General features: G+C 42.9%; 1 protein-coding gene and 1 long non-coding RNA gene across 4 annotated transcripts; one reads left to right on the top strand and one right to left on the bottom strand.

Moving 5' to 3' along the window:
• Positions 1-80: 80 nt before the first annotated feature.
• stag1a (stromal antigen 1a) lies at positions 81-23,745 on the bottom strand. Of its 2 annotated transcripts, none has more exons than XM_029138915.3 (32): positions 23,573-23,745; positions 9,530-9,737; positions 9,274-9,394; positions 9,007-9,162; positions 8,702-8,798; positions 8,514-8,590; positions 8,056-8,260; positions 7,790-7,941; positions 7,596-7,669; positions 7,354-7,477; positions 7,122-7,220; positions 6,927-7,006; positions 6,739-6,846; positions 6,479-6,593; positions 6,247-6,364; positions 5,945-6,048; positions 5,661-5,753; positions 5,169-5,462; positions 4,978-5,048; positions 4,662-4,830; positions 4,087-4,179; positions 3,756-3,930; positions 3,493-3,632; positions 3,276-3,377; positions 3,028-3,176; positions 2,822-2,950; positions 2,518-2,720; positions 2,265-2,433; positions 2,061-2,177; positions 1,825-1,939; positions 1,661-1,741; positions 81-1,550 (listed from the first exon to the last, which is right to left on the bottom strand). In XM_029138915.3, the coding sequence occupies exons 2-32, from the start codon at positions 9,556-9,558 to the stop codon at positions 1,527-1,529; spliced, it is 3,783 nt and encodes a 1,260-aa protein (XP_028994748.1). In that variant the 5' UTR covers positions 9,559-9,737; positions 23,573-23,745; the 3' UTR covers positions 81-1,526. The 2 variants fall into 2 exon arrangements, with proteins under 2 accessions (XP_028994748.1, XP_055361365.1); XM_055505390.1 differs by lacking the exon at positions 23,573-23,745 and adding an exon at positions 14,536-15,165.
• Positions 22,954-24,109, top strand: LOC129603554 (uncharacterized). 2 transcript variants are annotated; one of them, XR_008693524.1, is made up of 2 exons: positions 22,954-23,206; positions 23,749-24,109. It is a non-coding gene; the product is annotated as an uncharacterized LOC129603554 (long non-coding RNA). The 2 variants fall into 2 exon arrangements; XR_008693525.1 differs by having other exon boundaries at positions 22,954-23,639.
• Positions 24,110-24,946: the final 837 nt, after the last annotated feature.

Genomic DNA, 24,946 nt, shown 5'->3' with positions numbered 1-24,946 from the left:
GTGTGTGGAAAGTTGACAACCAAATGCTTGAACGACACGGCAAAACAATGGCTGTAAACAAAAAGTTGCAAACACTGATCCACAAATTGAATACAGATTTTATTTTATTAAAAAGGATTTAGGTTCACAGAAAAAAAAAACAGACTCTGAGGGCATGTTAGGGCGACCGATATCAACTGCACTGCAGAAAAGATCCAACTGTCTCTGATATTTACAGGACTGCTGAGCCAGTCAATGAGGAAAGGGTTTAAATGATTGCTTACTCAACAGAAGGTGACCAAAGATATGACAGGACACATTCAAACACATTCAAACAAATCGGTCAGACAGAAAGTTCCATCACTGCACTGGATATGAACAAAGTCAACAAACACAGCTTCAACTCTGGACCAGTGAACATTGTTTGCAGGCGTGAGAGTCTCAGTAACTCGCGTTGACCTGTAAGATGAACGAACCGAACAGATAATCTGCCATAATACTTAACTGTAAAACGATTACAATCAGACAATACAGCGCTTAAAAGCTGCTATCCCACAGCAACAATCTGAGCTTGGTATCCGTTAGATATGAGTTACAGGTGTAGGGGACGGGCTGGAATATACGATAAGTATGTAGGCCACAATTTGGCAACAAACAAGATACATATTCAAGAAAAAAGCTGTACAAACATCAGACAAAAACAAAAACACACTGGATTTAAAACTTTAGTACTAAAGCTACAGAATTCAAAATATGTTTATTGTCTTTTTAAAACTTTTTTAAACTTTAAAAAGTTGGTATTCAGGGTGTGTGTGTGTGTTTCCAATATTTGGGAGAGAGGAGGCTTCTGTTCCCGTTTGGCTGAGGGCGTGGCTTCACCATCCAACGACAATACTCGCTTCGCTCATACGATAGTTAGGTCGCTTCTCCAGGTTGGTCTGCAGCCGCTGACCTCAAACACAGAACGAGAGCCTGCTGGGCGCTATTCAGAGGTCAGACAAACAACGTTCAGGACTGAGATCCTCTCTCTGTTGTGGTTTAACCAGGCGGACTGAAGTGCAACACCAATACGAAGGGGAGCTGTACAGAGTGTCGAGCTGCTCCGTGGTCGGCAGCGGAACCAAACAGCTGTACATCTGTGTAACCGTAAAAACGCATAAGTCGCCGGCTGGCCGCGGGATTGTTGAGCCAGAGCGCTATTGGAGACGCTGCTGACAAGAGCTAAACCGAAAGGTGGAAGATGAAGAGTAGGAGCCCGATGAAGCTCTTGAATACTCGGGGCTAGATTGTAGATCACCAGACTTGTGTGGAAAAAAACTGAGTGAATCCTTTTTTCATGCTTCCAGATGAGGTCCATCCAAAGTGGAATCCATCAGTGGACTCACTTGACAAACATCCTTGCATTGTGTCATAGAGAAAGAAAAAACTCAAAAGTGTTTATTTTTCTTCTTCATAAGAGTTTGATTGGCAGGTGATCTGGATTAGACGTCCCACCCCCCCTCTGCTTGTGTAGTCTCTTGAGCTCAGGAACCTGAACTCTTTCCAGATCAGAACATCGGCATGCTGAATCCCTGGAACAATGAAAAGATAATATCAAAAATCTCTGAGACATGATGGATGATGAACGCTACCTCCCCCATCTTACATGCGGTCATGTAGCGCTGTGTGAGAGTGGACTTACCGACTCATCCTCAATCATTGCTGCTGAGTCAAAGAAATCCGGTCTTAGTTCTGCTCTCTCGCGTCTGTTCCTCGATGGTGGCTGAAACGGAAACACAGACATTAAAATCTGTTAGGACAGGATAAAAACAAGAGGAACAAGTCTCAAAAGAAAGAACTACTAACCAGGTCAATAACCATAGTGTCTTCAAACTCCTCATTCATGTCCTCCAGTTGCCCCCGTGACGACATCATCACATCCTCAAAGATGGGCTCTGCATCATCCTCCATCAAACCGCGCCTGATGGTGAATATTAGAAAGAGTAAGAGGAGAAATGCAATTTCTTTTTACAAAAAATTGTAAATACCTACCAGCTCAGGAATGACAGAAATGAGTTTAACAGACACACACACAAACTTACACAGTCTGCCGAACGCCCTGATTGTTGCGTGACTTAATGTAGTTCATGCCCGTGCGGTCTTTTCTGTTTACTTCCTCCATCTTTTGTTGACCTAACCACGACATCTGCATCTGAGGACTGGAGGCAAACGCAGGGGTGAACACACTCCACAGTTATACACCGGTGTACAGCACATGTACATGGGAGAAAAACGCAAGCACCGACTTGTGTACGTAGTCGTTTTCTGATCCGGGTTCTGAATCGGGGTCTGGCATGTGTTCTGCTGGCCTGTTCTCTCTGAGGACGGTGGAGGTGAGCTGAGGAGTCTGCAGTGGCCCAGGTGTCTGTAGGGTGTCATTACGCAGCATCCACGAGCCCTCTACGCTACTCTCCTCTGAAATCAGATGCAAGAATTAAAACTTAGTTAAGAAATAACATTTTTCCAGATGTTTCAAATGACTAAAAATGATCCATGTACCTTCAATGCGTTTCTTGTGTAGTGGCGGTCGCCCCTTCTTGCTGCGGACCGAGCCAGCTTTGCTACTGGAGCCAGACGTGACAGACATGTGGTCCTCATCGCCTCCTGTCAGCAGGCTGTTCCTGTAAGAGATGAGTGGCAGCCACACGTCCTCCCGGCGCTCCGACATCGACTCCGACATGAACTTCTCCAGGTATGAGTGGCTAAGGAGACACGCGTCATTTTAAAATAAGTTCATGAAGGTTAGGAGACATATTTGAATTTATTTGAGTACAGTGAGTTTGGGTGAGGTGGGAATACTTACACTGTCTTTTTGTCTTGACGAATTAGTTTAGAAGAGAATTCGCTCAAGACCTCCAGGAAGGCCAGATTGACAGGGGGAAACTCTGGTCCACGTGGATTCTGGTACTTAAACGCAAACTCTATTCCATCCCTGACACACAGTACATAGCATTAAAGACATAACATCTCCAGCAGCTGTTGTAACTGATATTTGTGATTTGGTCTTACTTGTGCAGTGTGGCCACAGCCTCTCTGGTCTTGATTTGATCCAGTCCGAAGGTGAGAGCGAAGCGGCGGGCCAGCTCCTTGATGCCGCTCACATGAGATGATGTCCGGTCCAGGTTGGGCCCCTGATCTTGCAGCAGTTCATTGAACAGCTAAATGAAACACACACACACACACACACAACGCAATGAATCACTCACTGACGAGCGAGCATTTTTTGTGAAAGCGCCAAGATGTCCACAATATCTCACCTGCTGCAGACTGAGAATGAGTGTCTTGGCACAGAGGATCTTGTCCATCTGTCTGGTTTTACTGAGAGTCTCCTTAATGATGTCTCCATAATCATTGTAATACTATTGAAGAGAAAAAAAACAATGAACATTTCTATATATTATAACATATTATATTGATGCTGTAAAGTATGGGGCATTAATATCACCAATGGGGTTTCCACTACTTAACACAAACCTTCATGTAGTGTTTGAAAATGTCTGCAGCAGCAGGCATGTCTACGATATCGTAGATGATGAGTTTGCAGAAAGCTGCAAGCAGGTTTCTCCTCTTGTGCAGAGCCTCAATCTTGTTGGCCTCGTCCTCCTCATCTCCCTCTGCAGGGAAAAATACACAAAGCAAAATCTTTTTTAAATCTACCTTGTCTCATTAACATCTCTTCAAAATCCCACAACATATTCTTGGACCAATGAGTATGTTGCCTCGTATTTTGCTCTTACCCATGCTTTGGCTCTCGTCATCCTGGTCAATGAAGACGTGGTCCAGGATAAAGTTGAGCAGCTCGTTCTGCAGAGTGCTGTCGGGGTTAAAAACCAGCGGCTGGAGGCCCTCCCTGCCCCCGGAGATCAGCTGGTGGCTGAAGATCATCAGCAGGTCGCAGAGAAGCATGAACGCCTGAGCAGGACAAGCAAATCAGAAACGGACCCAAACTGTTTCCTATTCAGTAACAAACGCTAAATGGATTGTGTGTGACCCTCAAAATCAAACTAGCCCTGAACCAGAACTGTGCTTATTCTGTTACGTCCAGACTGTAACGGCAGTGTGTGTTACCTGTTCTTTGACCGGTGTGTTGACGTTGGAAAGGCACTGCTGGCAAACAGCCAAGAAAGACTTCACCACTCTCCTGAGAGCCAGAAGGTCATCCTGTAAACACACATCACAGCTGAAAGTCAAATACAACAAGCGATTCAATGCAAATAGATACATACATACATACCCACACACAAAAAATATACAATAGGAATTAATAAGAAGGAATTAAGTGACATTTAATAGGAACACTAGGGGAGTCTAGCATAGTGTGGATCAGAGTGCAGAACCATTTAGCAGAGCTTGAACGGACCCTGTCAGCAGATTATGTCTTAAATGTCCATCACTAAATTACATCCTATGGATCTGAAGCCTTGCTGGACAGTTCAAGTGTTAAATTAGGTAGATTGAGGTTAAGTCCTTGGATAGGAGCAAGCATCCTGTCACAGTGAGATGGAGTTTTTCGCAGCTCTAAGCTGCTCTACTCTGCAGAAATACAATACGCTCCTGTCCCCTTGGGCCTCTGATGCTAAAGACAGCGCAGGGAACCAAAGGCAGGGTCTTATGCATCTCTTTGCGTGAGCTGGGAAAAGCACCTTGCTAGGAGACCCCTCAGTGATCTTGACCAGCTGCCAGAGGATGGAGTAGTGGGAGCACTGCAGGGCCTGGACAGCTATCTGCTCTGGCATGGAGCCCTGCTCGATGCCCGCCTTCAGCAGTCGGTAACAGTTCCCAAATAAATCCCACCGCGTCAGGTCGTGGGCACTGAAGCAGGAAACAGGAGAAGGATACAATTATTTATTAGTAATTTAAGTTATCACAGTCATAACACTACATGACTTTATATATTTATGACTTTTATATGTTCTATTGGATCTATTCATCTCTGAACATATAAGTGAAGAATCTTACTTGTGAAAGGCTGTGAGTCTTTTGAGTGTAGATAAAACATTGTAGATATCGTCATCATCGGCCTCCTCAGCCTGCAACCCAGTCAACACCACTTAGTACACAATAATTACACACACAACATTACATAAATTACAATATGAATGATGAATAAACTCCCACATCTATTTTCACTGAAAACACTCATATCATACCTCCTGCAGCAGCTCCTCCACAGAGTGAGCAAATCGATCCGTCATCTCGTCGATGAGCTGGGAGCGAGCGATGTCCACCCGGTTCATGATGGTGTACTCTTCAGAGCACAGGATGCTGTAGGTCTTGCTGCAGGCTTCGAGCACATCTGTCTCGATGTGCTTCTCCACCACTAGCCGGATCTGCTTCAGCAGAGCATCCAGGTGCTTCTCCATGCGACCGGCACTGTACACGTCCAGGTCGAAGAACTGAGGAATCTGTAGCAGGTTGGCAACCTTCTCTGAGTCTGCCTGGTACTGGGGTCAAAAGGGTGGAGAAACTTTACGATAGGAAAACGAACAACCATTGCATATATTTAAAAAAAAGCCTTCAACAAGCAGGAGATGGAGGCAGTAATGAGAACAAGATCAGTCCCAACTGACTGATCTACCTGATCATTGACTCATTAATCTGTGCCAGCTTCTAGCAATATGCAGGCCCAGACAAACTCTTACCTTGGACAACAACATTGGCAGAGCCATGATAAAGTGCTCTGTCAGTTTGTTCTTATCGTCTATCTGGGTCTTCCTCTCTTTTGCCGTCAGCACCTACACAGACAAAATTGAAACTCAGAACATCCACAGTTTGTTGAAATGGAGCAAAATGGAAAACTTTTCTCCCACGACCAGAAAGGATAATTATCTTCCCACCCATGACATTTAGATTCATTTAATGTAATGAGATTACACACACAGCCTTCATTGACTCATCTAAATCTGAACGTATATACTTGACCCACCCGTTTACCGGTGCCTCTGCCAACAGGTGGGTGTGCTTCTGCTGCCTGTCGGATGGTGCACACCGTCAGCTCTATCAGCGCACTCTCCTGCCTGTCTGACAGCACTGCAGAGACAGACAAAAGAGAACCAGACAAAATGAAGCGAGACACAGAGTGAGTTAGGAAGAGACAGTGAAGGTCAAAGAGAGAGAAACTCTGCTTTAAAACAAAAACAAAGCTTCAAGGACAGGATTTATTGCATCAACTCTTGTGGAATTTCTTGTCTTTAAGGTTTATGAAGAATAAGAACTGTCTATTCTTACATTCTTCTCCTTGAACAGGCTCCTCCAGCAGAAGTTCAGTCATACACTCCCAGTCTTTGAGCAGCTCCTGAGAGCTTTCCCACAGCGAGTCCACAAGGTAGGCTGCATGCTCGTGGAGCTAGCACAGAAACAGATGCAATGAAGAACAAAACAAATGCACATGTGTGAATAGGATGAACTGTGTGTATTATGCATTTGTAACAATTTAATAATGGCAAACCACAAGCATTACCTCGCTCTCTAAAAAGAAGAGCACCAACATGCGGATGAGATTTCCATTAGGACTGCTCCTTCCTCTGCGCTTAGCCAGCGCTTCTTCTGCCTGTGGGTCATGACGACTGAACAATCTGAAAGAGCAACAGGTGGAAAGAGTAAGAGGGAGGAGTCTAACCCATCACCTCTACTTTGGTATAAATAACAGCATAAAGCTGACTCTAGACACTGATGTAACTAAAAGTAATGCTTTTTTTAATGTAAAGTGGAGGAACTCACTTCCTGTGTAGGAATTCTCCAGCAGCAACAGCCACTGGCCGGTGGGCAGAGTAGACTAGGTGATAGACGTTCTCACAGTCCTCATTAGACAAGGCGTCTTCACTGCCCCTGTAAGAAATAATCAATATGAATTAAGTCCTTCCGCAAACAGACCCAAGATACTGTACACAAAGCATCAGGTTACTCACTGCAGGATCAGTGTGACTAGTCGGATGGCCTCCACTGCCACATCATACTCCTTATCCAGAGTCATTGACACTATACGGTCCTGTCAAAATACATACACTGTATAGGTGAAATGAGAAAACATGTGCACCACTTGGTCTTATTCCTCAGTCTGTGATTAGTGTCCTCACTCATATTTTCAGGCCTGCATGTGTTACCTTGAAGCGGTTGGTGAAAAGCTCCAGCTTGGGAAAGAGTTCTCGGTTCGTGTAGAGGTTCTGTAAAGCCTTCAGGCACTTTAGACGCACCTCTCCTTGCTGCGAAAGAAAAAGCCAACTTCTGAGTTAGAAAGAAAGTTTCCTAAATCAACTCAGCAATGGCGCAACAAAAAACAACAACGTAAAAGTCTTCAACAAAACAATCAGGTGAAAACTTTGACTGTTTGCTCACCCTATCATGTAGCGTCCAACCAACATATTTCAGGTAACTGTCATTAAGAAACGCATCACTGTACATCTTCATCCACACGCCAATCTCCTCAATACAGATGGCTCTGATTTCTGCAATTGCATCCCTGGGCAATAAAAGTTAACAATCATCACTATTAGAACCAAGATGTGTGACTTTGCTTCTATTTGTATTCACATGTTTATACAGAGGATGAGACTCCAGCAGAACAGTTGACAGTGTACCTGTAGCGATGCACAAAGATTCCCTTAAAGATGGAGTTCATCATATTCTCTATTTCATCTTGATTTTCCTGAAGCTGCAGAGTGAAATACAACACGTTACTGACTTTCCATGAAGTTCCTACATTAGATTTACTGCTCAAATGTCCTGCATAAAATACTCAAATATGAGTCAAGTCAAACATAAAATGTCCAACCTCCTTCCTTTTCTGTAGCAGCAGTTCCAGCTTCTCGTTGGCTCGTTTGCCAGCTATCTTGTTCCTCTCGGCCTCGTACTGTCTCTGTGTATTGTCCTGGTGAATGCTCAGATTGAGGGCCACATTCACCAACGCTGTCATCAGCTTCATAGCTGAGGCAAGAACACACACGAATGAGCTACCACTACAAGACCGGTGGTGTTGTCATAACAAATACATTTCTTATTGTAATTGACAGGGAAATCTGACATTCGAGCTGTTATTACCAGCTAATGTGGAGGTGTGTCTGAAGGCTCGCACTTGGGAGTCAGACAGCCCCGTGAGGAGGGAGATCACCGTATCCATCATGTACTCATCGTAGATGATGCTGTACTGACACTGGCGAATCAGAACGCTGATGAACTCGCAGAAGTTGTAGCGGAATTTCTTCCACATTGGCCCCGGCATGGTGAGAGGGTAATCCCCACTGTCCTGTTGAAACGAGCAGTGTGATCATCATTCCATCATATCCTGCTGAACACCTGGCAGGTAATTTGACTATAGGCCAATTCTTATAACCAGCTTCTCATCTTGGGATAAAAAACCGATGTATTCCATACAAATGAATGATAGATGAATGAATGAATGAATGAATGAATCAATCAAAAATCTTTTTATTCCATATTTTTGTTTAACTTTAAGAATACGTACGTTTACATAAGGAAATAAACAAAAACAAACTCACTTCATCAAACTCTTCTGTCATCTTACGGATGATTTCAGCGTTCTGCATGTTCCTAAACATCTCGATCCTCACTGTGCCTGGTTACGAAACAACAATGAAATTAAATCTGATTCACTGCTCTTATTCTAGTCGTCAAACATGTGTTTACTTTATTGCAGTGGTTTAAGCAGTGGTTTAAGTAGTAATACCTTTGCACCCTGAGCACTGGATGAAAAAGTTAATGAGGTCCAGCAGCGCCAGGTCTCTGTCTTGTTTGTACGACTCGATCCACTCGTCCACTACTGACTGTAGTGACAGACAAAAAAAACCACAACACAGTCACAAAAGCAAGACCGTCTCAATCACTGGATCAACTTTTCGTTTCTTACAAATAAGCGTGTGACAAAGATCAAATACAAGCTTCATGCAACAGAAGCACAGGTTCAAGCAATGTTAAGTTGCTTGATGGATGTAATATTTACAATCATTAGTTAGAAACCAGATGTTCACCAACCTGCATGGCACTCTTGCCTAGTTTGACCACTTCGAACAGAGTCACTGGGTCACCACCATCTCCATTATGTTGGGCCACACCGTTGGCTTTCCCTCGGCCTCTGGTCGCACCCCCAGTCTTGTCTGCCGGTGATTTCCGGGGCTTCTTATTCGATGCCTGTGTAGAGCAAAGTGTCAGTTTCACCAATAAATGATGTCTTCGCCACTTTTAGGACGATGCACATACGCACATACACACACATACTCAGATTTACTGTGAGGCTCTTACCGGTAGCTGTTTTCCAGGCCTTCCTCGCTTCTTTTTCCCTTTCACCTCTGGATCTTCTATCTCACTCATGCTCATACTTAAGCCCACTGCATCTGTTGCCCCAGACTCATTAGATGAGTCCCTGAGTAAGGAAAACACATATGACATAAGATGTATTCAATCGATCATGAACTGACTTCAGAAAAGAATCAGAAAGTCAGATTTGGTATGATAATGAAATGATCCTTCACAATGTCACCATGAGGTGTGCACTCACTGTAGGACAGGGAGCTCCGAGGTGATCATGCTGCTCAGGCGGGAAGATGTTGATGTCCGTAAATGTGTTTGTGTGTGTCTTCAGGACTTCGTGTGTTTTATGGCGAAGGAGGGAGGAAGAAGAGAGCAGCTCTGTGGGGGGCTGGTACAGAGGGGCAGGGAGGAGAGGCTCCAGGAGGAACTCGCTTGCAGTTAACTCTCTTCAGCTCCTGGAAAACAGATAAAGCATCATCATAAACAGTTATGCTGTTAAACCATTTAAGAAAGTTTACAGAAACAAGCTGTGAAGTTATAATTGAGGAAAATAAGTGACCATGTCAAATGATTGATATTAGCTAATGGACTGTTTTGTGTGGTGTCAACTGGAACATCCACTTGACAGTTTGTGATGTGCGACGGCATCACAGTTGTGAAATGTCACTGAAAGCAGAGGGAGACAGCTCTCAAACTGGGGGATCAGGGGTTGGTGGTGGAGAAGGGGAGAGGAGGACACCAACTGGCTGCTTTGAGAACTACAACTGGAACATTTCACTGGAAAGGATTTCCTCACGGGAATGCTGTTGACAAACAGTTTGAGCAGCACCCTGCTGACACCCAGTGAGATGCCTCACAGCCAGGCCATGCAGCTAAAACACGAGATTAAGGTAAGACTTCCTAAAAGCTACACACTAGTAACTATAGACATGTACTACCCCACAGAAAATAGTGTATACAATTATATAAAAAGCATAACATAAAGAATACTTAAATGTCTTCATTTTAGAAATGTTTAATATGAATAGGATTTCTAACAAACTATGGTCCAAGGTTTAAAAATCCAAGGGGCTGTGACTGATGTAAACTCAATGATTCCACAATACTGGAGCAACAACTGACAATGAGGAGAAATTCTCACTCATAAAACATTACTGTTTATGAAAACATTAATTCTTTACCTGTGTATATGCTAATTACAGCAAAGAGCAAAAGTAGAGCAATAATAATATCAACCACAAGAGGCAGTATGAGCCACAAAGTCCCCTGCTCATCTTTCTCCACACTGCTTAATTGAGTTTTAACTGGTAAAAGTAGGCTAAAAAAAACCTCACTCACTCATTTAAGTCACAACTTGGTTTCAGCGCAGTTCTATTCACCTGTTAGGTATTTTTCAGGTGTATTTTCCCCAGAGTGTGCACAAGTGTACATGTGTGTGTTTGGAAGTAGTATTGGGCAACAGTAGGGGGCAGGCTAAGAGAGTGTGTATTTAAATGCTGTCTCCCACAGTGTTTGCACAGACAGAGCATGGACAGAGGAGCCCTCTGTTTCAACACACACACACACACACACACACACACACACACACACACACACGCACACACACACACACACACACACACACGAGAGGAAACTACGTGAACAAATAGTGTGGTGTGTAGCACAAACTATATTGTATTTGTATATGTTGGTATATTCAAAGAAAGAAAAATGTGGATCAGCTGTGACTGACAGGATGATTACTGATACAATGAAAAATTGAAGCCATCATTGTGCAGCAACAGGTGAAGCACGGCATAAAATCAAGAGGTCACCACTGCCTCGCATCCCCTTCATTTCAAACCCAATAAATAAGCATCTTTTTTCACAATGTGTATTTATGTTCCCATCATTATTGCTATATTGAGGCGCTGAAACCAATTTCATTTGAATCAATTCTGTTACTCTTTTTCAGTCTTTAGTTACACACAAAGAGGAAAAGTGTGAAACTCAAAGCTGGGAGCCTGAACCATTATTGATCTACACTCTACAACTATATAATTCTCACACACACACACACACACACACACACACACACACACACACACACACACACACACACACACACACACACACACACACACACACACACACACACACACAGATTGAAGGAGTTTCAACAGGACGTTATGAATAATTTGCAGTGAGTTTCTCAAACTGTATTTCAGTTTTTGGAGGATAAGATAATGAACCATACAATTCAGCTTAATTTACTTTCACAGTAGTAATAAAAACCAATCAATTGACATAAATCCTAATTTGTTTATATAATCACAAGCCACTTTTCTTATAATAAAAGTAACTAAATGTACTGTATTAAACAGTGTCCTCACTAAATAACTATACACACACACACACACACACACACACACACACACACACACACACACACACACACACACACACACACACACACACACACACACACAGTCTAGGAATGCAGACTGCGAGGATTCATCGCTACTTCAAGCATTTCAAAATATTTACTTTTACCTGAAGTGGCGCATGGATATACATTCAAGCACAGACCAAGTAAAACAGGATTAGTGCCTGCTCTGATAAAGCTGTTCAAAAACCTTATCTTAAAAACATGCTTACTTATAATAACAAAATCTCAATATGACACTTCAAAAAGAAGGTGCAGTCTGATTTTCCATGACTCATAGTTCTATGACACACATTTACACCTAAAAGGGTCACAGAAATATTAACTTTGCTAACTGATTTGTCACAGGAAAACTTGGATACAGAATGTGTATATGATGTAGGTTAATGGGTATAAACACTGAAAACTTGAGCACTTTATTACGCTAAATTATGTAGTGCTAGAATATTCAGCATGAAGCTGTAGCCACTTGTGCTTTAACTAAAACAAACAACGAGTGAGGAGCTGCAGCTACAAGCACCAAAACAAACACCCATGTTAACTCTACACGTTGGGCCCAGTCATTTCTTTTACTCTGCATCACTATCTGTCTGCGTCTACTTAAGAGTGCAAGACAGACAACAGGCGAACATCTGAGAACCACTTAACATGCATGACATGTTCTTCAGGAGGCAGGCTGGCGTTGCTATAGCAACCGGCGTGGGTCATAAGCCCGGCGGTGACGGCATATTTGATTGGCTGAGTGGAGACAGGAGGGGATCGTGTTGAGGGTGGGAGAGCACAACGGGCCGGGATGCAGGTCCAATCAGGACAGAGCCTCCACAGGACTCCTCTGGTTAAAGTTGACTCATAACATAACTGCTTATTGATGTTCCTCACAACAGTGGATCAGGGGGATCAGATCGGTGTTTCCATCTTTACTCAGCCTTTATGATACTGTTAAAGTTTTATAAACAATACTAAGATCAACTTAATACAGTGCATTAATCATGCTGGTGTTTATAGCATACATTAGGTGTAGTATAAAAGTAGGATTACATTAATTAGTCTGCAACTGCTGTCTCCTCAGTCTCAGTTTGTTTGAAAATCTCACGTTCAGGCTCTATTCATGCAGACATTTGCACCATGTTACTATAAATTTGATGAACGATGGTGTGTGGGTTTCACCTGTCAGAAAATATCATTAAGTGATTTCAGACGGAAGAAATATTTGATGTTTCAAAGCACACATTGTAAAACACCGGAAGCAAAAATAGAAATAATGGGTCTGTTGCTCTTCATGAGTTATATTTAATTATCTGGGTGAATCAACAAAAGCCACATCTATTTTTGAAGTAGTACTGTTTTCATTAGGAGAGGCGAACACGTTCAATGGGGAATCATGGCAGCTACGGGTACAGGCTAATAAGCTCCAACCAAACATGCCATTAGAGGTTACTGATAGTGGAAACAACACGAAGCAAGTTTAAAAATAGTAACATTAGGTGAATCAGACGTGTGAGGCATCCAGGCAGTGATGCCGTGCCGCTATAACAGTCATTGGGTGAAATCCTATTCCAAGTAATAAATCAATTCCAATGCCAAAGGCTTTTGTGGTGAGTCAGACAAAAACACCTTGAATGAAAAGCATAAATTGCCTCTTGCTGAGGGTAATATCTTTTCCCAGTCACCTCATATCATTAGTTCTGAAAATAGCACAGGATAATCTTCATGGTTCTGCATAGCTTTTTTTTTTTTTTTTTTTTACTGCTACTGTGTCAAGGTACACAATAAAAGCAGCCGTTTCCCAACATGTGAAATTCACCCCGCACACCCTCACGTCCCCCACAGGGAGATGATAGAGTGGGCAGGCCGGCAGTGCATATTACTGTACACTGCAGCTGGTAATGACTCAGCGTCACTTGTCACCGTGTCACTTCGTGGATGCGCCAGCAGCCTCGGGGCTCAACACCTTTACACTTCAAGTGCCGTGACGATTTTCTGCATAGTAAACGTGACACGCTCGACACACAACCGGGGCTTGGAGCACTTCTCCAGAGCTGACTCGAACAACCTCAAGAAAAACAACTCAGGTGATAATAACGCAGCCCCGTCATTATTGCAAATATGGTATTATGAAAACTCAGCTCACATACGCACACACACCTGCTGTTTTAGTCCCTTCTGACAACTGTAACCTGTACTACATCTGCTATAATTGGCCATTTTCTCCAGAGGCTCGAGCGTGGTGAGCTCTGCTTCCAACTACATTACTGCAGCCTTCGAGACAGAACTACACTGATTTATCACCAATAAAAAAAGCACAAGACGACAACATTATAATAAACTAAAAAACTCTGGATGTATGGTTAGCACAGGTAACAGAATATTACCAACACATAATTATGGAATAAACCCTGTTCTTGTTCTTATTGAAACTTCCCATTTATGTAAACAAACAAACAAAAACAATGGGGCAGCAGAGTCTTGAGTTGTTTATACTAGGATAGATATTAATGAGGACAATCACTGTCAGGTTTACTAAGTACCACTAATAAGTCTTCTGTTTTCCCCTGATGCTGCAAAGCAGAGCTGGCGTGCGATCTGTGTTATCACCCATTGGCTGTTCGCAACTCACTTGTGTTTCTTAATGAATTTAAGGAGTCTGAGGACTAAGGCATCATATCCTGCCTACACTAACTTGCCAACACTTGAAACAAAATTAGCTAAAGTCTGAATCTGAAACCGTTTTCTTGACTAGACTATTAAATGGGCCAAAAATTGATTTATTAGCTCTAAAAGCCAACATGATAGCTTGTAATTATGTGAAAATAATCATCTGTACTTACTGCTTGACCCATTTCAGAACAATTTAGTCTGATATTTTCCTGGCGTCTCCAAAAGCCTGAGAGACATAGAGAAAAATCACTGGTGCCAATTACTATCTGCTTGAAGGTTTGGCCTATTAGCTTTCAGGGATCTAGCAGATGCTCAATCAAGCTCCAACACAGCATGCGTTGACTATTGAAAGTAATTCAATCTGGAGATATTTGGACGGTGGGCGAGATTAGCGTTTCCATTTATCTTAGTAGAATTTCTTTATCCAAAAACAAACAAACAAGGTCTTTTGGTTCTGTTCTTCAGCAGTTACTGTTTTGCTAGAACTTTTGACACAGCCCATAATTAGAATAACTGCGCTGAAAAAACAGGAAACTGCAGAGGTATTCTTCTCTTCTTAATTACTTCCACCAGCTCAGCAAATGTGGCCCGCTGCAGAGCTGTGACTGGCACAGGCGAAAGCTGCTTAACTTCGCCCCTCCAGTATCTGTACAACATAGTCGCTGACTCGCTGAGTTGATGCTGCATCCAGTTCAAGTGGATTAACTTCAACACTTCTTTCCCTGTATGGCGATGTTCAAAAGAGCTTTGTACAGTAATCCACCAGGCTCAGTTATTAAAAAAAAACACGTTGACTGTTCTGTCAGCACAAACACATTTTAACCCCTGCAAAGCACGTATCTTTAGAAGACTTGTTTCCGTAGCAACATGCCCTATACAGACTTTAAATGAAGTCAATTTCGATTCAGTGGAAAATATACCAATTTCATTAACTTGATGTTTTTAGTTTATGGAAAATGTGACCCTAATCAGCTGTTGTCTGTAGCTGCAAAGCATGTGGCACATTATCTCTTTGCCTCGGCAGACTGTGGTCTGCAGTATATTCGTTGCCTTATGAACTATGATGGTGTCCAAAATTGCAGCAGAAGCACAGAGATGTGACGACACTGATGTCTTAATAGTACTGTAGCAGTGCTGAGGGTGGATGATGGAATGATGGGTGCTTAAGCGCGTCAAACTACTTTACTGGGTTTCTATTCAACTGCAGTCTTGATGTGTGTGCTGGCACACATCGCTTCAAATTATTTTTGCTTGAAAATAAGGGTCAGTAGTTCATTCGGCATCAGAAACAAGAACATCTGGAATGTAAATTATCACAGACTCAGACTATCTGACTATATAAATATATAATGCTAAATTATAAGTAAAACTAATAAAGTAAAACTAAGTAAAGTGTGCATGAAACCATTATAATTAATGTCCTAAAAGATTGATGATGTCCGTCACAACTTAATTAGCAGTTTTCTAGGCAGAGCTGCTGTAACAAACAAAGATATGCATAACTGCTTCAGTCACCAGGTTACATGTCATAGAGCCCTCAAGGCAACTATTACTAGCTGGAGAACAAATCAAGCTCGTTATTCAGTGGATCTTTTGTTTTTCATCTCTATGTCAATGTAAACTAAAAACCTTTAGCAAAACAAATAAAACAAAACAATGAGAAATTTATGACATGAGGTCTGGAAAACTGATGTGTGTCCTTTATTATTATTATTTTTTTAATTAATCAATTGTAATAAACTGTAAAATGTTGATCATTTCCTGTAAAACATAACAGCTTGCAATAGCATATTTACTGAATAACCCAGGTTGTTTGCATTATACTTGTTAGACGTCATCAGCTGCTACACATTAAAAAAAGCCACATGAATGGCAACTCTCGGCTGCCGTTCACTGACATATGATGTATTTTCAGCATTAAATCTAAAAAGCACAGTCCCCGCAATCACAAACTACTGGAGGAAATCTGAGGACGCCTCTTTTATAAGACACGCTCTGGTGAGACGCCAACTTCCAGTCAGCGATTCAACTCTGAATGAGCTGCTTGGTTTTAAGACTGTGGGCCTGCAGGGTCCAAGCAGTGTGATTAGTAAATCCCACCAACTTTCTTTCTGCGTGCCAATCCAAGCACCAGCTATGTTTTTAGTGAAAATGTCTCCGGCAGACATCGTGCTGCAACAGATAGGGAGGTGCTTGTTCTAAAGGGCTTGTATCTGATTGCAACAGGCAGCACATTTCAAATTGGATCTGCAAAGCGCATCAGAAGAGAAGATGGGAGAAATTGTAAAAGGACACATTAATAGAAGTGTGTGAGCATCATTTATATGTGGGCTTAGACACTCTAATGATCACAGGCACATACCCAGAGGAGGAGCAGAGGGAGATAGCTAGTTATATGAGAACAGTACATAATACTGCTTTATGTTAACTGAAGGTCAGCGTTCACTTGAGATACTGCTATTCAAACATTTAATGAGTCTGTTCAAACGCAGTATGTTCAAATGTGCCCTGTGCAAAATAATAACATTGAAGCCTTTACAAGTGATATAAATTATTTCAGCAACACCTTGAGCCTTCAAAATTTGCTTGGTAATTAGGTTCATGCCTGAAAACTGAACTGAAACTCTGGAGGTTCTTATTTTTGCTCCATTTTGGCTCCCACCAAACCCATATCTGGTTCTGATGAAGGCACTGATGGTGGTGTACACTTCTATTTTCAGCTGGCAGTTCGTACTTTGCTTTCCATGTAACTTTCATGTCTCAAGTCTAATTTCTTCTTTTACACTTGTTACCACTGTTCTTCACTGTTCACTGCTCTTCGTGAATTTTGAGGAACTCCAAACAAGAACAAAAACAAGCTATCGAACCTAAACCAGTGACTTGTGAGCCATAAACTCAAATCAGTCCCTCTTGGCCACCGTTATGAGCTGAACCACGAAGACAATAACTGTGCTTTATCATGCTGCCAGCCTCCATACATACTGGGACAAAAGAGCCTTTAGGCCAACTGTGGCCTTGTGCTTTAACCAGATTATGATTACATCACACAGGGGATTAGAGAAATTTACAGAGTCACGTTCATGAGCACCAACACATACACACGCACGGCCATCTGTTACTGCCATAAACTACTTTAGGCTCGCTCTCTGTAGCACATAAAGCTTGATCTTAGCGAAAAGGAGGGAGGGAAAGGACGCTGTGTGAACGGCACAAACTGATAAAATCACTGCTGGAAAATAGATTTACTCCTCATCTCCTGAGAGCCACCTCTGTGTATGTAGGATAAATGGATCATAAGAAAAATGGCAAGGCTTTCAAAGGCAGGGTTAAGGCAGAGAAAAGGGCGACCGTTCACCCTCTGTGTGCAATGGCCGCCTGCTTGGCTGCAGCTCATGCAAAATGGAGCCGTGAGATTGAAGCGAGAGGTGGCGGTGGTGGGGATTTATGGGGAAGTGAGAGGGCAAATAGTAGAAGGTGAGAAGAAAGAGAGAAAGTGTGACAGCGGTGCAGAGGGGGAGAATGCAGGAGCAGGAGGGAGGGAGGGAGGGAGGGAGGGGGTGCAGAAAAAAAAGACTCATTTGTTCTTTTCTCATCTGTCTGGGTGAATTCTCTCACCTTGGCCCATATTTTCCTCTGGCCTCATACTGGCGTCACATAGAGAGGGGACAAGGAGGAGGATGGGGTGGGACACAAACACACAGACTCATGTACACCCTTTCTGGAAGCTATTAGTTCCCACACCCGTTATTACTCGCTAATGATCTAGTGGCACGTCGAAGAATGCACCGAAGCCAGACAAGTCAGCTAATCTGAGCGGGCAGATGTCAAGGAACAAATGTCATTATGTAGAACCGCCGGGATGTAGTGTGAGACACAAGCACCTGACACAAGTGGCGGAAAAGAGAACATTATGGTAACGGAAATGAAGCATAATCATGCAAGACAAACTAGTTCCTTTTCTCACTTCCACTATTCATATAATCCTAAGAAATGACTGTTGACTTAATATGTTGTCTATATATTTGATAACATATTAATTATTACTTTTTTGCTGAAATAATCAGTAGTGGTGGTATGTAAAGCTGAAAAAATACTTAAACGAAAAATTAATAATAGTTCCAGCTGCATGAAATCTAATTAATACAGTAGTTTCCCAATTCTTAGCTTTTTCAGGTGGGTGCCAAGATACATGCAGGGAAATCTATCATAATACTGTTATTAATCCATTTATAATATGCTCTCCATATTAAAGCTGAAACAACGTGAATAATAAAATGATAATGAAAATAAAATATTATTTGCTTTGAATTGTGAAGAATTGCTGCATTAATTCACATACCTTTAACACGAGAGTTTGGACTCTGTCTCTGTCTAATTTCGTGTTGGACATTATTTTTTTTTTACATGTGCATAACACAGAAAAACATAATCGGCAGCCAGCAGGAAAGAAAGTAGGAGATTTATGGGTACATATCGCGTGTGTAGGCAGTGAAGCTATACCCTCTGCGCAGGCCAAAACAGCAGATGAGTCAAACTAATGATGCATTCAGTAAAACTCTCTGATCATAAATACAAGGCACTTGTTTTTCCTTTTCAACTAGTCTAAACAGCTGCGACCCGACTAGACACAGACCAGTGAATCAATATACATGGAAAAGGAAATAACACCGATCACTTAAACACACGCTGCCACGACTGATGCTAAGTAGGTGGTGTTTGCTGCTCCTTGAAGCTGGCCGTTACCGTCTGTATAAATGACACCTCAAGCAGGTCTGGCCTGACGCCAAATTTGGATCGAGCTGGTCTGAAAGTGCATAAATACAAAGTCAAATCCCCCCCCAAGCCAGGGCCAAGATTCACTTATGCCCCAAACATCCACCTCTGGAGACTCTATAAACACAACATCAGAACAGCCTTTGGAACTGGAGGGAAGCTTTAAGGCCCCACAAAGGTCATTAATGTGTCTTTAAGAACACACACCATGCTCCTGAAGGAGTCAGTCACATCTCTTAGTGTGTCTACAAAGTCTGGACTTTAACATCACTGGCATATAACTTATTAGAGCTCCCAACAAAATTCTTTCCACCCAGAAATTAGGAATCTGACAAATGTAGGCTATTTGTTGAGGTACATTTTCAATGTCCGAGATGGTGTCGCCTTGGCTGAAGATCCCTAATTGCCTGGAAATGTTGAAATCTTTGAGGAAGCTGCAGGTTTCCATGTTGTCAGGTAAATATCTGGCTTGTAAAAATCCTGATTCACACACACATTCATCTGCTATGACACACACAGGTTTACTGTTCATGCCACTTTTAACTCTCTCAGGCATTCAGTGTGAATTAAGAGCTGGTGGCAGTCTTTTCTTTGAGCCGTCTGTCTGAGGCTCAGCCTTTAATAAGGCTTCCAGTCTACAGCTGGTGTAAAAATGAACTGCTGTCAGTATCAACACAACAGGAGGGGGGAACGCTGCACTAACAGCAGAAGGCAGATAACACACACTGAAGCATCCCTCACAAACTCAAGGGGAAACAAGATCTGTTTAAACAGATCATAAATTAATCCTTCACCTACATCATGGATAGTCAAGATACCTGTAAAATAAATTTAGCTAAATGAAAGTCACAGTTTTCACGATTCTAAGAGAGTACCAGGACACACTACTGCACAATTTTCAGTAAAACCCTGCAATATTATGTCAGGCAGTTATACAATAATCCAAGTATCACACAGTGAGGCTTAACTAGAAACATCATGCATGCTCACACTGCAGGTATGACTGCGGCTTGTCGCCATACCAGTGACAGACCCACAAACATGACACGCGTGTGCACTGGAATCTGAAAAGTCCAGACGTGATGTAACGGACATAGTCTGGAGTGTGTGTAAAAGAGCCTTCAGCCTCATGACTCATCAACCTGACAGCTTAATGACCTACCGTTACTCAACACCTGCTGAACTAACATATCTTCCTGTATGGTTGCGTTATCTGATCTATCACTATGTCAACATTGGAATTATACAGCTTACTATTTTTAAGTTTCAAACATCAACGTCTTCATGTATTTTCGAGTGATTACATTTATATTTAAAACGTTTTTGGCATGGTGGATTTATTTTTCCTAAAGCAACAATATTACATAAAACACAAACACAAATCTCTGGTTTTTGCAGCTTCTCTCCCACTGGGTGAGCACACTACACTGTGTGTGGCATTTCCCCTGATCAATATTTAACTTAAGGGAAGTGGCTCACTATCATTTCAGACCATTTGAAATGATAGTGAGCATCAGTCTAATGGCTGCAGCTACAGGATGTTGTAAAGCTGTGGCACAGAACAACAGACTGCAGAGCCTGCTCGGCGCTACCTTTCAACAGATCTTGGTTTCACTCATCTTCTACTCGTGGTTTTCCTCTCTCTTCATTTTTCACACCAATTCCACTGACTTAGTCTCACCAAATGTTCAGTTACTCCAGGAAGCTGGGTAACAACACTCAATTGGATTGTAAGGCAAAACTACTCATGACTTGACCTGAGGTTGCCCCTTAAAAAAGTGAAAGTGCCTGTGAACATGTCTTACACCAGCGATGCAAATCATTACACACCAGGAAACCACAATGAAAACCTAAAAGAAAAATTCCCCTTCTTGCTTTCACTGGGCTCCAAACAGGTAGAAGCTGAATGACTGTCGAGGAAGTATCGTTCTTTCTATACCAAGCGACTTGAAACAAGGTCAGTGTGTAATAAGCTCTGACAAATGTCAAAGCCATTACATAATCTCCTGAGCCGTGTCATTATAAGCATATGGCTGTAACAAAAAGCACGCTGCAGCTGAACGCTGAGAGCCTCTGGCTTAGCAACCATAACATGGCTCAACTCCTGAATCCTATTTGACTCGTTTGCTTATACAATCCTTTTCAAAACCTTTGTGTTTAAAATCATTATGACCTCGTTGGGTTTCAGCCATTAGCTTATGAATCATATAAGAACCTGCCTGAAACAAGTTCTCCTGGCTCCGAGAACCTTTTACACATTTATTGCTCGCATCAATACTTTGACAGCACACTGCATGGTGTGTGTTTACTACTGAAGAGCAGCTTTACTCAACTCAGTCCTTTATAGGATTTCTGTGAGACGGACAAGGGAGGAGGAAGGAAGAGACTGTTTAGCGTTTCTGTTAGCACTTGTATTACATAAAGGCTTAAACAATGACAGGCTCTTTGCATCAGACACTTTTAAAGAGTTAGGCAAAAAATGCCACTGACTGTCAGCTTCAAACTGTTATATTCACAAGGACAACTCTTTGGCTTCAATTGGATAATCAGGAATTTTCACAGACTGATGATCATTTGGCAGAATAGTTCTAATTATCATATCTAACATTTAATTAGGACATTTCTCCAGTCTCCACACACGGAACTTAATAAACCTTTAAACAAAAATAAAAAAATATTTTTACAAATCCACACATTTTACCAAATGCAAACACTTAGCTCTACACAAAAAAAATCATTTTGGATTAGGAGCAGATGTTGTATGTGTTGAAGAAGTGCTATGCATTAGAAAGCCTGGAAAAGATGGGTCACTGTTTTAAAACCACCACATGCTAATTGTCCTAATGTGCAGACAGTCATCTCAATCGCTTTTTACTCAACTGGGGCCACGGTAGTGATTCCTCACTCATCATTGCTAATAAGTCAAGGTCAATAATGCAATAAACACAAATTTGAGAACCACCAGTTGCTGTATTATTAATCTAGTAGCAGTTTTAACATATCTGGATAGACTACTGAGTATGTACAGTTTATATTGATAATTTAATAAGAATCGGTTTGCCAGTGTACTCAATTTGTAACTGTATTGATGTTATTTTTATTCATTGCACATTGGATGCAATCAAACTCTGCTTTGAGAATAATAATGTAAAAAAGGTAAACACAGTAAATGCAGATTCAAATTCATACAACATGCCTGAACAAAAACAAAACAGTATTTCCTCAGTTACGAATCAAACAAAGAACATTTGTGCGTTCACAGGTGTAAAACCAGTATACCATTATCTGGTACACTTCCTAAATACACCGCTGCACTAAAGAAGTAGATGAACTCCCATCAACACGTACAAATGCAACTCTTACACTGCCTGTCGTGTATTTCTCAACTTATCCCGGAAGGTGAATTGACCTGAGCCGCGTGCGGAGGCAATCACGGGCTGATACAGGAGACACGCGGGCTGCAGATAGCGACCCAACAAGTCGGCCGGGGTGACGAATCACATGGCCGACTGTAAACAAAGCAGTTATGCAACGATCCGGGATCCGCGCGCACTGTCAGGCGACGCTGTGACCCGCATGGGTCAACGTGGGAGGGGAGCCACGACGGGAACCCGCTTCAACCTGCAGGGCTGGCTGCTGGAGCCCATCCCCCCTTAATGTGACTCATGTTTCCCCGCTCGGCGTTCCCTGTTTCCCGCACAGAAGGGGGCGGGAAAGAGAGGGGTGGGGGGTGCACGGAAGCGCCATAATAATGTTGTTAAACATGCATCAGCGGCGTCAACTTGCAAATACTCCATTTAACCAAGCGCCACGCGCAACCTGTTTATAAGAAGTCTGCATCACTCAGGAAACTTGAAGGCAGTGAAATGAAACGAGCGAGGGATGCTGATGTTGACAGTGGGGAGAGGAGAGTAGAGCGCCCGTGCATCTGTGTGTACGCAAACAACACAAGCGGCACGCGCGGCCTCACGACAACAAAGTCGGCAACAGCGCTCGAGCCGATGACAAACCCGGGGCACGGAAAGCCGCGCGCGCCAGGAGGGCACCGCTGTGCAGCAGCGAGGGAAGGTGATGCTCTGAGCGCCGCGCGTGCGAAGCGAGCTCCAACAAACACGTCACGCGGCTCTTCTCATTTGTTGACAAGCCGAGCCCCGGCGACCGGCTGCACGCAGGCCGGCGCTGCGGCAGCCGCTCGCCCTCCTCGCGACTTGTCTCGGCGAGAGAAAATCCGGGGCTAGCTCGCGAGCTAGCGGCGCTGCTAGGCTAACGTGTCACTGGGCGCTGAGCACGGGAGAGAGAAAGCGCATTCGGCTCCGTTAGCCGCTAGCGCCCATCCCCCAGCCAGCCAGCCTTCCCCGTCTGTCCACCATCTTTAATCTGTGCCCCGTCTCCCTTCCCACCGCACAAAACAGCACAAAAACACCGGACACTCACCGTCAACGAACATCGCCGAATCGATTATCACCGGCCGAAGCTATAAATCGATATTACTTTTATTATCGTGCGTATTTTAATATTGAAAATTGGCCGTGCCGAGCGGAGCCGCGCCTCGAGAGAAGAGCAGCAATCCTAAACCGCCATCTGGTGGTATTTTCCTCTCTGTGATGCAGCGGGAGCGGCGCAGCCTCAGACCGAGACACAGCTGCCCCCTGGCGGACACAGAGGGCCTCGGCGGACGCGCGCCTCGGGGGGCGAGCACGAGGAGGGAGGGGACCGCAGGACCCCGCAACAGCAACACTCACGGGGAGGCGCACATGAGCAGCGACACTGGCCTGTTTCGGACTATTATTTGTATTTATTAATAAAGGTATATAAGTGAATCAATCAATAAAGTTCCTGGAAAAAAGATATTTTGGAAGATGTGTGAGGGATAGGTAGATTGTAAATGGAGGGAGTTCAAGTGGAAATAATTTTTCTGTGTATTCATTGTATGTTTGCTTTCTATAATAAATTACGTTTTCTGGAAGGGGATTAGTTGTAACACCATCAGCTTTGACAAACAATTCCACATTGTAGAAGCTGAACTGTTTGCACAAACACTGCTCTTAATTTGTTGTTTTAAATATTTACTGCCTGGATTTTACTCAGGAGTATTATTTTGGAAGAGCGTGTAAATAAGCAAAACAACTCAAAGCTGTGTTGCCTGGGCCTGGGGGTGATGCTTCTTCATCTCTACCTGAGACTGAATTTGTCTTCTGGAGGTCTTTGGTCTGGAACTGGATGTGCATAAACCCAATTACACAGCCGGGCAATACTCACATTACTCATTCCTGCTCGCTGTGGCCTGATAAAACTAGAGAGAGGCAGAGAGGCTAGAAAGAGAATAACACAGGGGGGGGGGGTACAGCTTTAGGTAATTCACTTGGTTTCACTTAACGGTTATAGAATGGACATCATACACCTGCTGCACTGTGTTTGTGTGTAATGGAGAGAGAGCATAACACAAAACGACTCACACTCTTCCAGGTGCATGAAAAAATATCTACAGCAAATACAAGCGCACACACACAAACAAAACACATACCGGGTAGTGTTTCATCCAGCGGACTGTTGTTTGCCATAGCAACAGCACGCTTTGTCCATAAAAGCTGCAGCCCAGTGTTTCGCCTCAGGGTTATTTCACAAACAAGATGTTATTTTCATCTCATTTTGGGGTTATGAGCCGTTTCACAGGCGTCACATCGACAATACCAGGGAAAAAACAACTATTACTCTCTGTTGCATAATTTTGTAATAATTGAAATGTGGCTTTTTTTTGTACTGAAAGAGCAAAAGCTGTTTTCACTTATTTATTTACTCATAACTGCG

Source organism: Betta splendens, chromosome 22 (genome assembly GCF_900634795.4).
Source record: "Betta splendens chromosome 22, fBetSpl5.4, whole genome shotgun sequence".
Classification (NCBI taxonomy): domain Eukaryota; kingdom Metazoa; phylum Chordata; class Actinopteri; order Anabantiformes; family Osphronemidae; genus Betta; species Betta splendens.
This window is presented reverse-complemented; position numbering and strand designations above follow the sequence as displayed.